At 32.5% G+C, this 18,006-nt stretch overlaps 1 protein-coding gene across 2 annotated transcripts in view; it reads right to left on the reverse strand.

The window, feature by feature from the left end:
- The window catches only part of LOC132730978 (monocarboxylate transporter 12-like), a 29,173-nt gene continuing 11,167 nt past the window's right edge, over nt 1–18,006 (reverse strand). For both annotated transcript variants that reach the window (XM_060717070.1, XM_060717077.1), the window contains exons 3-8: nt 10,620–10,811; nt 9,685–9,826; nt 9,233–9,392; nt 8,092–8,202; nt 5,825–6,206; nt 1–5,014 (exon numbers count right to left, since the gene is read on the reverse strand). In XM_060717070.1, the coding sequence (XP_060573053.1) occupies nt 4,296–5,014; nt 5,825–6,206; nt 8,092–8,202; nt 9,233–9,392; nt 9,685–9,826; nt 10,620–10,811 (1,706 nt within the window). In that variant the 3' untranslated portion in view covers nt 1–4,295. The remainder of the gene's footprint in view (nt 5,015–5,824; nt 6,207–8,091; nt 8,203–9,232; nt 9,393–9,684; nt 9,827–10,619; nt 10,812–18,006) is intronic.

Here is an 18,006-nt window from a genome sequence, read left to right on the forward strand (position 1 = left end):
TATTAATTACACTTTTATTTGAAGATTTCTGACAGAATTTATTTCATGTTTATATATAAAGAATATTTATTTCATTCAGCACTGTCAGAATTATTTTAATAGCAAAATATAACTGGAGCAAGTATATAGTCTAACTTCACTTGACATTTGTAGCAATGCTGTATGCAAAACATATCCGCCCGTCTGTCTGTGTACAAAATAGATCTCGTGCATTTATGATATATTAGATGTAAAGATATAAAATTAATCATGTTTGGTATGTGAAAAGAACTGCCACCAAATCTTTGATGGAGGAAAAATATCTGTAGTATGTAAATGAATATCTTATCTACTGTATATAGGTACTACAAAACGATGAAGAAAGGCTGAGAAATTTTCAACTTTGAAAATCAGCATTAATTAAAGTATTTCATAATACTTAACATTTTGTAAAAAAAATCAAATGCTTTAATATATTTTTCTTAATTAAATCCATTAGTTAGAAAGAACATACCCTGTATAAACCCAATCTAAATCGATGATCGACAGTTTTTGAACATACAGCACTACTACAAATTTAAACATTCAGCTAAATGATAAAAATGTTTCTAAAATAAAATCACAATTTTATTAGGAATCTCTCATTATTTACACAAGATACATGAAGCACTGCAGCAATGAATAACAATCACAGCACGTGAACTATACAACATTATATACATGTATATATTTACATAGATAAGCCGCGTCACGACAAAACCAACAAAGCGCGTGTGTGACCAGCATGGATCCAGACCAGCCTGCGCATCCGCGCAGTCTGATCAGGATCCATGCTGTTCGCTTACAAACCCTATAACAAGTAGAGAAACTGATAGCGAACAACATGGATCGCTGATCAGACTGCGCGGGTGCGCAGGGCAGGATGTTTGGATCCAAGCTGGTCGCAAACGCACTGTGTGGGTTTTGTCGTGACGCGGCTCAAATGTCTTTAGAGGTTAAACACCACTAAAATTTTTCCTTCTTAATCTTTGTACTCATGAAAGATACTTCAATCCACTATATGTGATCACAGTGGAAGAGCATTATCTCCAAAAAACTATTAACACTACAACAAAATATTTTAAAATAAATAGGAAGTAAGATTTTATGTGTGAAAAGTGTGAGCAATAAGAATTAAATAGGAAAATATTTCGACAATAAGACCACTTCAGTAATTTTATCAATGATGTCATACAAGCCCGCTTACCAGTTTCTAGAATCACTTCCGTACAAAATGAAAATAAGAAGCAGAAAGCTATTGGCTATATATAGAGTTTGTATTATAAAGACTTTTAAGCGGGTTTCAAGCTTTTCATATATGTTATACCAGTCAATATATAATTTTCACACTTTAAAAATACCCGAAAGGTGATCAAATATTTACATCTATAAACATTTAAGCACTTTTCCTAAAACATTTTAATCCTTTACCACGCTTAATTAAAGTAAACGGATTTGACCTGGTTTGAACTTGAACCACTAAACTGACAATTTTCAGGGTTTCACTGTAAGAGTGAAAGCAGATTATTTCGAATAGGTAACATGGTAGTCAGTCAAAACAACATAGTTTGCAGGCTATCCTGACACTACTCTGATGACCTAGTTTTATTACAGTCAGTAGCTATGTAGGATTATTTGAATATAATTAAGTATATGGTGATGAGAATCATGATGATGATTATGATTATGATGATGATAATCATGATGATGATGATGATGATGATGATGATGATGATGATTATGATGATGATGATGATGATGCAATCAACAGTCATCTTTCAAAAGTAGTGTTTAGTGGAGGTATTTCATATATTGTAAGCAATAAAGAAAGCTATTCCAGGTTTAGCTTGGTTAAAACCAAATTGTGTAGAAAGTTATTGAATATTCAAATAACCTGAACCTGTCCTTTTACCAAGCGACCTCTTAGATATCACGTGACAATTTAGGCCAAAAATAAAAATATTCCATATCATTCTAAAAAACAAACAAATACATTGTATAAATCTTACAGTAGTGTTTTCACTTTTTAGGCCAATATCTATATGTCACATTTTAATCTTGTAGCATGTGTGAATTATGTTAGAAACAAAGGTTTGCAACAAAACTATGTTTTTGTTCTTTATCAAATATTTTTTATACCCACAAAGCGTTTCCTTCTACAAGACTGCCCCCCCTCCCTTTCCCCATACCGGCACATACAATTCCAGACACGTGAAGTCGCCCAGACTTTCAAACAAAACAATGGAGCTTTCTTTTACGTAATAGTTATAGTATATGAAACGAGCTAGTTACGAGGGTATAACACTGGCTGGGGCGACATCAAGGGGTGTTTCTGCTAAAAAATGGCGAGGCCGTTAGGCCGAGACATTTTTTTGCAGAAACATCCCGAGATGTCGCCCCAGCCAGTGTTATACCCCCGTAACTAACGAGTTTCGTATACTATAACTGTTTTATCGCAATGGCATAATGTTTTCTTTTTTGTGTAGAAACAAATAAATAAATTAATCGTTATCTACATTACAGTTATTTATCATAAGGCAGCTGCCGCAAAAAAATATTCAAAAGACATCAAATATAAGAGGCGGATTGTATACTGTTAACAAGATTGATTTGAAATTAAAGGGCTTTTTTCATTTCATTAATTATCTTTGTTTATATTTTTCATTGTATTTATATATTTATTATATTATATTTTATTGATTTCATTTTTTATTATCTTATGGGTTTTTTTTTACTACTGGGAATGGTCGTTACCACTGCCCCATTTGGAGCCTCTATGAAAAAACTGTATTGATATATACAAGGTGCGTAAAAAACTAGACCGATATATAACAGTACAGTTTTTTTTCCTATATGAATCAATGAAAAAACTGTACTGTTATATATCAATACAGTTTTGAAATGCTCATTGAAGTGTACTGAGTATAATGGGTTGGAAAGAACAAAGGAAAAGCTCACAGCCATGCGATAAATAAAAGATAACGCATAACGAAATGCATATTATATGTAATATAATATACATCTATAACAATATAAAAATAAACATGTTTTCTTCGATAATATTCCACCAGAGTCTCATCAAACATGAAATAAATTTACACATCTACTATAAATGAAAAAAAATCCATTAAGAATAATGGTTAAGAATATCATAGGCTCAATATTCTTTTTTGTAAATAACACCATTTGACCATTTGAATGGGAGGTAAATCGGAAACTATTTCTGTGAAATTTACTATGAGTATCTTCCCTTTGTTACTGTGCGCCACATTCCCTTCATAGAATCTGTACAGGTATATATTTCTTTACATCCTAATAAGTTTTAAATAAAACTTTGGAAGAAATCATGCAACTGTCCGATTTCTCAGTATGATGATAAAAATAAGCTTTCAATGAGATGTTTTAAGAAGAACCTAGAAACTGAAATTAAGCTCTATTTAACTTTGATATGATATTAAGTTAGTAAGTGTCAATTTTATGAACTTAACTATCAAGACTTTGAAAAGGGATAACTTCACTTGAAGAAATATTCTATTTTTATGACATCCATTTATAATATATAAAATACATGTACCTAAGTTTATCAGCCAAACGTCTTATACTGAAGACAGTCATTGGCGTTTTATCATCGAATCCTTGATGTGAAATTCATGTTCATAAAAATATCCAACTTCTAAGTTTCAAGATAGTACCAAAGAAGTTGATGAACTTCGTCAATCTGTTAATATTACTTAGATAAATAAACATGTACAGCAACAAAACAATGCGAAATCCTATCATTTTAGATTGAAAATATCAAGATAGATATGATTTCAATCAATTTTGTCCTACAACAAATAAAAATTCACAAATATTTTTATAACAAAACATAAAGAAATAAAACATTTTAACATTCTACCATTTTTTTTTAAAAAGGAAGCAATTTTGTATATCATAATTATGTTTGTATAGCAGGAGTAAATCTGATAAATTATGCTCCTGTCGCTGAAAAAACAGCACAAAGTACTAAATGTATGGTGGCAATTTTGTGCCATTTCACTTTTTTCATCCCGCCAGACGACAATCTGTATATAACTCCAAACGACAATCTATGTACTCATATGACGCTAGATTACAATTTGAATATGACACAATTCAGCCAACATGTGAACGTGTACCTCATTAAACATGATCTTATGAAATATATAAACATAATTCTTAAATACATATATGGCTCCACTTAAAGCATATATAACATTCAAAATATACAGAGATTCACTCTTGAGAAACATAGAAATTTAAACTTGAGCTTCACAAAGATTTATGTACAGATCACTGTCATATGAAACAGTCGCTGTGGATTCTTTTTCCTGACTAGGAGGATCAAAGAATTCCAATTTCACATTGTCCGAACTTCGACGGAATTTTCCCTCTGCACGAGAAGCGTGTGATCCTTTGCACGATTTGTCCGTGTGGTGAGAAGCAACGCTGTCTGAAGGAATGTCCGCGCAATGATTCTCACACAGAGGAATTGAAAAATCGCGGTCTGAAACACTCTTTCTCCTCCCACTACTGTCTGAACACGACTTAGAGTTTGAATTACTCACGTATGAAATTTCGTTAAAATCCAACCGAAGGCCTTCTTTCTCTTCGGTAATTCTTGAAAGCACTATTTGTTTTGGCTTTTCTTTATCTCTGTGTTGTATAAAGCACTGCATTTGAATCTTACTGGCGTCCTTACTTCCTTGATTATGTTTCATCCGCGATGGTGAAACAATAAACTGCACATTGTTCAATGGTTTCGTCACCATCGCATTTGTAAGGTCAAGGTCGAGAAGAGCGGCCGCTTCCGTTGTGTTTTTGGAGCATGCGCTCTGGTAGCGCTGAACAATATCCATATTAGATTGATGTCGTTCAAAGAGCGGCATACAGTAGAACATTAGACCACCAACGATCATAATGATACCGGAGAATATGTAACATGCAACATCACTGTTGTAAGACTCGTTGAGATATACTGAAAATACACAAGATTACAACGTATTATATAGACATAAATCAAATAAACTTCAATAACCACTTTCAGTGTTTTACAATATAATGAAATGCATCAAAGTGTAGAGAAATAAATCAACCTTTATTTAAAAATCCTGTATGTAAAAATTGAGGTTGTATACCAAACTTAAGTTAAATTTTGTATATGTATATAATTATGCCTATAAAACAATTTTCAAACATCGAAGAATATGTAAAATATGTACTGCAAATATTTGCGCACATTATATGTAATCATTAAAATAAATACATTCATTTCGTATTGAAAAATTTGACTTAAAATTTATAGAAAATAAATTTCTAATTACCTCCCTTTATTTACATGGACTCAATTAACAGTACTCAATTTTGTATAAAAAAACCTTTAAACTGTCAGATTGGCTCTATCAGTTGTCTGTCTATCAAATAATTATATAGAATGGCCATTCAGATCTATCTTAAGGTTAATGAAAGGTGGCCTTTTTTAAAAAAAGAATTTCATATTTATAAAATGTAATTGTATTACAGAAACCATCTCGAAATGCTTAACATGGAGTATAGTGATGATCCATTCATTGATCCATCAGATGTTAAATGTTTTATACCTATTTGAGCTCTCTTGGCCTCTGAAAGGGCCATTGGAAAATATGGACACACTGTAACTAGAAAGTCGCAAGAACGCTAGACACCAAATTCGATTTTATTTCATTCTAATGTTTTCTTTCACTATCATACTCTTATAAGACAGGAAGACATTAATAAGTAGTTTATAAGACATCTACACTATACTTACTGGCAAGCGGGGGTCCAAGGAGGAAGGACAAGAATTGAGCAGCATTGACGAACCCCCACCCTCTTTCCATAATCCGCTCTTTCACAATCCCGTAAGTGTACATTTTCACAGTGTAGTAATAACCTCCAGACGAGATCCCGTATAACCACGCGTAGAGCGCGAATGCGTGGAAGTCACGTGCCATGATGAACAACAGCGTGCTTGCACCACTAGCAAGTGCACATGATTGTGTTAGATGTCGTCTGCTTATGGAACACTCGTTACTGTTTCGAATCACAATGTAGCCAAATATGAAACAGCCGAGAAGATATCCTAAGCCCAAGAAAACATTCAAAAGAACGAGTGAATCTTCATCTATACCTCTTGTTTTGGCTGTTTGAAGCTGGAAAGAGAAGCACCAAATGTTTGTTTATAAGATTTAAATCTCTTTCCCTGAAAGGCTCAAGACAACAAAGTTAATATATGTTCTCTTGCCACGATGCTTGTAAATGAAGCATGTTAACTCTTAAACTAGACAAAGAAAATTTTCAAAATATGTATATTGACTAACAGTGCAAACCATGATCAGACGGTGCCGGCTGATTTTTGAAATGGTTGCATGTGTAAATTGAGTTACCGTCAGTCGGCTAAGTAATAGTCGGTTCTGTAATTATAAAAGCTACTGCTGAAATATACTCAAAATTCTCCGAAATAGGTCCGGAAAGCAGTTCACAATGTCCATAAAACCCAAAGTATCCGCAATATAAGGATTTTTTTCATACAAACTAAGAAGCAATTGGACACATTTTTATAATGTTTACAGTAATTTTGTGATTTAGTATAGAGCTCACCAAAGTTATTGAGTATACCTCGGATACTGAGGAAAACTTCATTTACAAAAGTTATTAACTCTTATGAGATTCGGACGTTTAAATAAGAACTTTATCAAATTAGAGTTAGAACTGAAGTGCACCAAACCACTATGTACTTCAAAGCATGCAATGCTTTAACCCTTTGGTCACTGGCGACGGTCATTATTGACCTTTATATCACCTGAACCTCTTCCAATCTGACCAGAATCACTACTGTAAGTCATTCAAGTTTTGTATTTTTACACTACAACTGGGCAGTCCAACCTGTCTATTTTACCAATTTAGATTGAGAAATATGAATGTTAAAGAGGAATAAACCTTAAGTAATAGCTGTCCGTCTACAGTGATATATTATGATTTATTTATTCTGTTACCTCTTGTTAATTCTACGACATAATTATGTCTGACCTAAATGTAAGACAAGCATGTATTAAAATCACAGTTCCAGACGGTATTTAACAGGTCATGGAAAATTCACGAATGAGCTACAGTAGACTTATAGATCTATATATAACCGAAAGGTCATTTTCCATTCTTTTCACTGGATATTTTGTTAAGCGAGACAGACCATTAGTACACCAGTACTAAAGCGATGGAACATCAATACTATATATGTACAGAGTGATATCAATTTAATTATTTTTTTTAAGGTAAAACATTTATAACTGATGAGCATGGAATATATGTCTCGAGCATTTCGTATTCTAACTGACTGTACCCCTCATCTGACAACTTCACATGTAGATTATACATGGATTTATTAGAAGAAGGACAGAAGTAGAGAGCAAAGAAAAGTTAGCTAATATGTTCATATTTAAATCTACAAATGCTGTATTTTTTCCTTGTCGTTTAAGACAAAACCAAACATTTAGGAACAGATTCAGTGACATAAGTAATATATCTGTATCTAAAATGATAGTATAATACGTTTATTTAATGACTTACTAATATGTTGACATTTTTATGATAATAACCATGCCCAGGAAATGTGTAAAAGGTTGTTTTATAAAATGATATCAGTAAAACAAGAGTTGACGTTTGACTTTCTCGTATTAAATAGCGTCTGAAAACTGGGTTTAACCAACATGTATGAGCAAAGTTAACACTGATAACTTTAGGGTAGGCTTAGTTTAAACATATTCTGTATTTTTCTATGCCTGATTGTGAAATTCTTGCAACCTATATAAATCATTTTAGAGTACCCCTTACTGGAACAGTCAAGCGCTGGTGACACAGGAAGGAAAACATGAATACAATCCGAATGGGTTGATTAAATTGATTCCCAAATCTTTATGACGAGACGCTCATACTTTAATCATTAAACCACATCTACCCCTTGCACTTAATTTGTATATAATTCTTATATAGAACTATAACATACGGTACTCATAAACTTCTATATAAACTTCAGCTTACCATAAGTATATACGGTGTATGCATGCCCAATCCTATGATTGCCACCATCACCATTATACCCTGTAATGCCCGCATCTTTAGCGCTGCGAAGTCAAAATAGGACGGTTTCTCCTGCACAAATATAGCATCATAAAAATGAACGCCAAGAAAAAAAGCAAAGCAGACGAATCATTAAAAAAGAAAAACATCACAAACTTGAACTACATCTGAGCCGCGTCACAACAAAAACCAACATAATGGGTTTGCGACCAGCATGAATCCAGACCAGCTTGCGCATCGTCGCTGTCTGATCAGGATCCATGCTGTTCGCTATCAGTTTCTCTACTTGTAATAGAGTTGGTAAGCGAACAGCATGTGTCCTGATCAGACTGCGCGGATGCGCAGGCTTTTTTTGACCCATGCTGGTCGCAAACGCACTGTATTGTTTTTTTCGTGACGCGGCTCGAATTTTGTATACAATCATCTTCAATAATACGAACTGTCAGCTTTGTTGTTTTGTTTCTTCAGCCAAATATATCACGCAATGGTTTGGTACGACATGTATTTGATGTGTTGTGTACAGGCATATACAGCTTTCATAAACAGATATACAAAACAACAATAATAAACATACATTGTTTTCATGTACTTTAATTTACTTTCTGTCAGCTTCATTAGACACTAACAAAATACTCGGGTAATCAAGATGTATTTTGGTATAAAGTCCATGTACTTTGCATTAATTCCATCTACTAAATTAATGTACATTTACTATGGTACAAACCGAAAAATAAAAGATAAATTTCTTTAGCAATAAGCTAGTACCCAAACAATGTATACTATTTTTTTCCTATTATGCACAACCTAAATAAACTGACCTTAAAAAATTTAGAGCCCTGAATTAGGATGACAAATATAATACCAGTTATTGCCCGATTACTATGCTTAGTTTTAATTACGACCACAAGGTATTTATTTATTGTAATGGGCGTCTCAGCGAAGTAGTTATAGTAGTTAGCTTCAATTTATTATTTTATTTTGATTGTGCAAGACTACGATTCCAAATCTAATTTAAGTTTAAATTCTCATACACAAATTGTAAGTAATTATTGTCGTTTTCTTTTGTTTTCCCGTTTATTTACAATAATTAATGCATCTATACCTGGTCTCTTTCCCGACGGCACTTCTTTTGGTTTTTGATATGAAGAATAACATTTCTACGTGGATGATAAAGGGACGCCGACCTGTACATGGCACCGGCAATCATAGTAATAGCTGATAACCCGGCGATTGACTGCATTGCGTGATTCCATTCAAGTTTCCTGAAACATTCATGAAAATGGCCTGAATTGTAGTTAAATGAAAAACAGTGTAGAAGATTCTTTTAGATAAGTCATGCACAGCATTGGGAAAACGACACAAAACAGCTTAGCTTTTATTACATTTTTAGTTCTTCTTTTTGACCATGTCAGACAGAATTGCATGGACTCTATCTAGCCAATAGTCACTTGGTTATTTCATTTTCCTTACTTTATAATCAGTTTGAAATACATAAAAATCTAAAGACTTCAATGAAAGTTTAATTTGATAATAGAAATGAAAAACGCATCATACTTCATCAATTCATCTATGATATAAGCGACAAGAGCAGCGCCGCCACCAGTTCCCGCCAACATTATCATCTCCGCAAACTCTCGTCTGCAACGGAAGTAACGGCCAACCATGATGTTAGCGGTATTTATCGTGATCCCAGAACCTGTATATAAAGCAGACTTGCTATATTGCTATCGTCAATAAAAATATAGGCAACATACAATGAAACACAAGTCCTAACTTCCACGTAAAATTAGATAATCTTCATTAAATGCTGAAACGGACAAAACGTTATAGAAACTTATAAACCAAAACATTATAATTATATATAATGATGATATCGGAATACGTTTTACAAAGTTTGCCTTATTCAAAGCACAGACCACAAATGCTCAACTCCATCCGGAAAACTAATGGTAATTTTTGTTGACAAAGCAGGGTATCAAGATAATATGACAGTTCTTGCATCTGACCAATGCATATAAATAATCGTAATCACTAGAAAATGACATCAACATCACGGATCTGAAACCTAAAGAAATGATGGCCGTGTGCTTTGGGATAAGAAATTTACCACACAGCCACATGCTATTTTTTAAATGCCCGTTAAGCTAAATACTGTTATCTTAAGTTTTCAAAAGTCTGTCTTTTATTTATGGTGTCCTGTCACAGTTTCCAAAAAGTAACTCATTGGCTAACCAGTTGAAACATCTTTCGCTTGATAAGTACATCATATGATGATTAAGTATTTAGTATTTAACTCAAAATAAACTTTGATAAAAATTGCTATCTTTATCATAAACATTTCCGATTCATCATTATTTGCTTCAGGTGATAAGCATCTTACATGTTCTACAGAAAGAAAAAAATCTGAGGCAAATTGTGACTCTAAGAAAAAAAAAATAATGACATTGTAATTAAACAGTCATTTCGGAATTGTTATAACCCCAACTTACCGACGGATAGCACCAAACAGTAACTGATGAATAATTGTTCTAATAACTTAGAGAAAGACATAAACAGGATTCCAAGGGAGATCACCAGTCCTCCAATCACGGCATAGAGTCGCGGACTTTTCCGTCGGCATATTGTTGTTATTATTGGAGAAAGCATCATGGATATACTGATTCCGATACTGCCCAGCCATACTGAAATATAAAGTTAAAATAGTCACCAATATGATATACTGATTTCAATACTACCCAGCCATACTGAAATAAAAAGTTAAAATAATCATTATTAATATTTGCTTAAATCTAAAGTCGCGTGGCAGAATTCTGTTTCCGTGATGATAATGAATAATCGACGAAGCGTTCCTATTGCTGTATATCTTTGTTAATTAACTTCATGCCGACATGTGTGACCAAAACATGAATACCTTTTTAGTATAAGACATATAACAAACTTATGAAATTTTGTCTTCTTGTGAACCTAAATCTATGTTTAACAATATCAATCTACGAATGATTATTGACTATCACTGCGATTTGATTATGATTATTTAAGTTTATTGTACTATGCAAACATATAGTGACGGTTTTGTATGGAGGATAATGGTTTCCAAACCATCTTCTGAAAAAACATTAAAATTTACCAAACTGTTTTAAAGGTTCAGTAAAAGTAGTATAACTATTTCGGAAGATGAACCATGGAACATTCCTACAAAAATCGGCCAGAATTGGTCTAGATGTCATATACTGAAAATGTGGGCAGACGTAAGCTGAAATATAAATTGTATTGCTGTATAGTTATATGTTGTTTGAAATCAGTCTGTACCGATTTGTGATTTCTAATTCATCTCATAGGACAATGTCTTTTCACATTTGTCCTTTAAAATTTTATATCAACATCGATTAAGGTTATCTCTTTTTATTAAAGTTGAATATTCTCCTAAAATAGATCTTTTTATAACAATAGTAATAATCAACGGTCACGACCCTGATTCTCTGGAGTACGGTGCAGTCAATACATGTGTTATTTAACACGAAAACAACGTTCTAAATACATTTTATGAACTGTATCTTGTTTTCTCCGGCAAAAACAAACATGTTTTGACATAAATAATTATGTATGATGTTCTTGAGAAATAGCTGAGATATTTTCAATCGATCGTCTGCTTCTACAACAAGCGTTTCAGTAACTTGATGATAAAGCAGGGATGTCAGAATATTAATGAAAATGGAAACCAGTGAGACTATTTAAGTACAAATAGTTTTAACACATGGCCATTATCTATCTTGTATCTGTCAAAATACGAACGCTATACTTTGTACTTACATGCAATACATGTACTTAATAACATGCTAGACAACGTACATAAAATGCACGGTCAATGTATAATAGAAAAATGTTCAAGGCACCTTATTAAAATTCTGTGTCTATGGACGATACGTAATATCAATTACATTCCAAGAAATGAAGACTAAAAGTGCCATTCGATATTTTGTTAGAATTTTGACATACATCTTTCAAATGTGATAGATAATCAGTATCAATGTATCATTAATAAAGCTTCCATTTACATATACAGTTAATCTTTTCTGTTTTTTTTTTTGTTGCAAGAGATTCATCACTTAACCTGCACTATTTTTCACCCGTCGCTGTATGGAATAATTGACCATTTGGCCTCGTCTGGAGTCTGAAGTTTTTTATGTTTCTAACGTGAAACTGGTCCGCTACATGTATGTACTACTGCTAACCATTAGTTGAAAATATACCAAATACATTATTGATATGACAATTATGAGTACATCAATTTTTATTAATTTGTTACTGGAACATCGGTTTTTGTAGTTAAATGGAGGCAATTATAGATTATTTTTATTGAAGTTAGTTTCACTGTTCTTGTTATTTTTTTTAAAACGCATTTTGTCAAATCTTACAATTATAAAGTATAATTATCATTTTGATAAGACTGTATTAAATGTCATAAATGTGTATGGACAAATATACGTGAGTTTTCAACATAGTTCAATTCTTTTTACTTTTTCTGGTTTTCGTAACAATGTTATATTGTCATGTTCAGTCCTTTTTATACATGTATTGAATTACAAGCTGAAAATGTTCACAAACAACATGGAATGTTGATGTACTAAAGCATACACAAGCTTCGGTGCACTTGAATACTTGAGTAAAAATTCATAATACATGCTGTAACGTTTGAATAATTAAAAAGGCTTCTTGGAAAAAATAAAAATAAATTGCTATAGTCCATTGCGCATATATTGTTTGTCATTGGCTGTATATAAATATTTTATGGATACATTGAAGAATAAAGGTACAGATACAAAAAAATGGGTGTTCCTTTGAGGTTTCATATGGCACAAGAGTTTTCTTTTAAAACCTTTGTTATGGAGATTAATTCAATAAGTGCTAGATCTCTACATACAGATTTGACTTGTCTAGTAAAACTACAAGATCTATTAGAAATGTTGCTTGATTTAGAACATAAATAAGAAAATAATTGCTTGCAAATATAGCTTCTCCTTAAAATTTTGTTAATATTGTCATTTTTTACATATGGTAAAAATATAAATATATTTACCAATTCATATCTTATTTTTGTATATGATATAGATGTATATGTATATGTTTTTTGTTTTCTTTTCTTATGTTTTTTTTATAGGTTGTATTGACCATCTCATTTTAATAAGAATTGTAAATGGTCAAAGGCATATCACATGCCAAATTTGGCAAATTAACTTGTAAATAAAAAGGAAAAAACATGGGCGGTATGCAAAATGACATTATCGCCGGACTAATACAGTACCTAGTAACAATAGAACTGGAAGACTTTTTTCATGAATATAATGTTTGTTACTTTGTCATATGCATATTAATGTTACTATATAAAAATCCTGTTTTAGTAGGTGTAAAAAATATATGTCAATGTGAAAGCTGCCGTTTGCTTAACGATGAATATATGAAAACAGAACATATGAGTTAGGAATATTTAATGTCATTCTTTTGTAAAACATTTGACGCCGGTATTTAAGCAACCATTTCTAGACAAATATATAGAATTACATATATGATGTAAAAAAAAAAAAAAAAAAAAAAAAAAAAAAAAAAAAAAAAAAAAAAATTTTTCATATGTGACGTAAACTGTCACAAGATAAAAGTATAATTATAAAGAAAGCGGACAAATCGAACACTATCATAATTATGAATACTGACGATTACCGACGGGAAGTTTTACGTCAACTCGAAAACAACAGCTACTATGAAAAATGTACGAAAGATCCTACAGAAATTATTAAATGTAACATATCGGAATGCATTGATAAGATTAAAGAAACAAACGACTGTATTTCAGATGAATTTGATGTATTTCCAACGAACATACGTACACCGTGTTTTTATATCTTACCTAAAACACACAAACCTCCAGACTTCACACTGCCATTAAAGTATCCGGGTAGACCTATTGTGTCAGGATGTAACTCACCGACAGAAAATATTTCAAAGTATCTCGACTTTATACTTAAACCACATATGCTTAGATTGCCATCATATGTAAAAGACACCACAGATTTCATCAACAAATTACGTAATATTAAACTACAAAGCAAAAACACATATTTGGTAACACTAGATGTCTCTTCACTTTATACTAATATACCACATACGGATGGAACTGATGCGTGTTTGTATTATTTAAGACAAGGAAATAATAACAGCAGACTTTCGTCAGATGAAATTGTTAAACTTTTGAAACTTATTCTTGAAAATAACTACTTCAAGTTCGGGGATGACTATTTCTTCAGAAAATGGGTACCGCTATGGGAAGCCCAGTCGCCCCCGCGTACGCAGCACTTTTTATGGGGAAATTCGAAGAGGATTTTTTGAAAGATAGTCAGCTTAAACCGTCATTGTGGCTTCGTTTTCTAGACGATATTTTTATGCTTTGGGATCATTCTCTTGAAGAACTTAACACATTTATTGACAAAATCAACAATGTTCACCCAAGCATTAAATTCACCCACACCATATCTCAACAATCTGTTTCGTTTCTTGATGTTCAAGTATCAAAAGGAAAATCGTACGAACTTCAAACTAATGTTTATGTAAAGGAAACTAACAACCACCAATATCTTGATTATACATCCTGTCATCCAAAACGGTGTAAAGACGGAATACCCCACAGTCAGGCTAAGCGTTACAGGAGAATTATATCCGACGACGACGTGTTCTCTACTTCACTAAGCAAACTACGAGAATTCTTCATAAGTAGAAATTTCCCTGAGACGGTTATAGATTCAGCGTTTCTTCACGTGTCACAGATGTCACAAGAGGATGCCTTACGGCCACAAGATAAAGAAAAGAAAAACGTTCTTCCATTTATTGTGACATATAATCCGTCCTTACCTAATATTGGAAATACTATTCATAAATATTGGGACCTACTAAATCTGTCAAAAAACGAAGGTGTTAAAAATATTCACAATAACTACACACCCATAATTGCCTATAAACGTCCAAGAAACTTACAAGACTTTTTAGTTAGATCTAGATTTGATACTGACAGTGACTTTACATCAACATTCTGGAGGTTGTTGTAGAAAACGCTGTTCTCATTGTGTTCGTATTAATAGTGGTACGTCATTTTACAGTTCAAATACAGGAGAGATATTTGACTTACGTCAACATACTAACTGTCAAACCAAGAATTGTATATATTTGATAACATGTAAAAAATGTAGCATGCAGTATGTTGGTCAAACCAAACAACCTGTGTCTAAACGAATGAATAGCCATAAATTTGATATATGCAATTTTGTAGATCCTGCATTCTCCACTAATGTTGCAAATCATTTTAATAAGGACGATCATAATTTTACCGACTTTTCATTTATGCCCATAGATGTTGTTTACAATACTTTAGATCGTTTGTGCAAAGAAACATTTTGGATTCATAAGCTAAAAACTCATTTTCCAGAAGGAATGAACACAAAGTTGTTATACTCAATTAAATAATTCATAAAATATCAATCCACGCTACAAATGCTAGAATTACGCCACATAGATATTCGTTTTTTCCTATTATCATTTTTTATAATTAAACCCTATAGGAAATATTCGTATTTATTAATCCGATATCTATTGTGTCGTTTTTATATTTTGATGTTTTGTTTGGTGCACTTATCTCTTTTATCATGAATTGGAATTGTTCGTATTTGTTCGTTTTTCCGCTAAAGTGGGCGTGACGTTAATTGTAAAATTACGACGTCACGTCCGTTGATATTATTATTATTTATTTACCTTGAAAAAGGCATACATTTGCCGAAACGTTGGAAAAATAAAAAATGATATTATACGTGTTATTGCTGTGACTTTATTATTTTAATATATGATGTATGTATACCAGCTAGCTTGGCACTGAAAACACATGTAAAACCTATATAATGAATGTACTTAAAACAGGTGAATAGCAAGTATAAATTTAATGTCAACCGACATAAGATATAAAAGAGTGATCCTGCAAATATAGCATTGTGTGATGATAGATATGAGCCGCGTCACGACAAAACCAACATAATGGGTTTGCGACCTGCATGGATCCAGACCAGCCTGCACATCCGCGCAGTCTGATCAGGTTCCATGCTGTCCGCTTACCAACTCTATTACAAGTAGAGAAACTGATAGCGAACAGCATGGATCCTAATCAGACTGCGCAGATGCGCAGGCTGGTCTGGATCTATGCTGGTCGCAAACCCACTATGTTGGTTTTGTTATGACGCGGCTCATATCTATTTGAAGAACTTATCAGATTAATCAGTAACTGTAATTTAAAAATACAAGATGAATAGAGAATTAGAGATACATGAAACATAACTTGTGTATCAAACACTATACATATAAATATATTTTTGAAAAACCTTCAGTGACTTCTTTTTTTACTTTGGTACAAGTGACCTACTTGAAAACCATTCTTAATAAAACTTAAACAATTTCCCTAACACCTTGATTTTGTTCCAGTCTGAGTTGCCATGGTTATACTCCCATTATTTCTTGTTTGTTGATTTTTACATATTTTTATTCTAAAGTCAATAAAATGACATATTGTTTATGAGAACAAGTAGATATATATCATAATACTAGTATCATTTTTCAAAATATGACACATAATATGAAAAAGAAATGGTCCTTGTATATATTTCTTACAAAAAAATCAACAATTTACTGTAAAATGAATTAATTTAAGATTGATTATGATATTGTCTGTAATGTAATAATTTGAATTCCGTTGTAAAATTACATAAGGTTTTTAATATAGGAATTAAGATTCTATACTGTAAAATTCATATGGCTTCGATGCTATTGCTTCATAAATGGTGACACAAGTGAACAAGCACAAAAGTTCAAAGTAGCTGATGTTTTTATAACGAACGCACGATAACTTTGATTGTTACTGTCTATCTTTCAGTAAACATTTCAGAAACATATTTAGCAGACGAGAGTCGAGGACAGCGATGACGTAGTTCCGCGTATATGCATGGCGGAATATTTGGCGCCAAGATCAATAACGTTCAGATAATGGGCAGACGATACTGCCGCGCTCTAAGGAACTGTAAGAAAACGAATGGATCAATATAAGTGAAAACAACATCATATACCGTTTGTGGAACTGACAGAATCTTTGATGGTAAGAGGGATAGAAAAGCAATGAAGCGATGTCGCAATTGAACAAATTAGATATGGCTTCTAAAGCGAGGTCAACTTCATAATCATGTATGTTAATTAGAGAAACGTTCTTTGTATATGATAATTATCATTATCTTGACAGATCTATAACAATAGCTTTATGTAGTCCTGTACATATATATAAATAGAAAAAAAAACAATGTATTCTGGCAAAGTTCTGATCAAACTCACTAGTTTAAACATATTTTATTGCATTTAATACATGTGTACAAATAAATCATACAAATAATGAGTATATATCAAAATGCAAAAGGGTTGGGCAACAAGTTCTTACAACATTAGATTAAGCCCTTCCCAGAGCAAACTCACTGCAATCAGAGAAACTCAATATTGTTATCTATGGGTCAACAAGAACAAGTCTAGCAAAAATGTTGGCGTTTGGTAAAAAGATATTGGTTAGAGACATCTTAAAACCTAGAGATTCTGAAGAAACAAACTTTTTTCTCCCAATAATATTGCACAGTCTATATAATCGACTATACATACACCTTAATCCTAAGGACATTCACACACGACCATCTGCATCCTACTACAAACACATCCCAAAAAGGCCACGACTCGAGTAAAACCGTTTACATCATCTAAATAAATCAACTATAACCTAAAGTCATTGGGTAGGCAATTTCAGCGAAATTGTGA

This window comes from Ruditapes philippinarum, unplaced genomic scaffold (assembly GCF_026571515.1).
Source record: "Ruditapes philippinarum isolate M1 unplaced genomic scaffold, ASM2657151v2 ctg275_1_1_1_1, whole genome shotgun sequence".
Classification (NCBI taxonomy): Eukaryota; Metazoa; Mollusca; class Bivalvia; order Venerida; family Veneridae; genus Ruditapes; species Ruditapes philippinarum.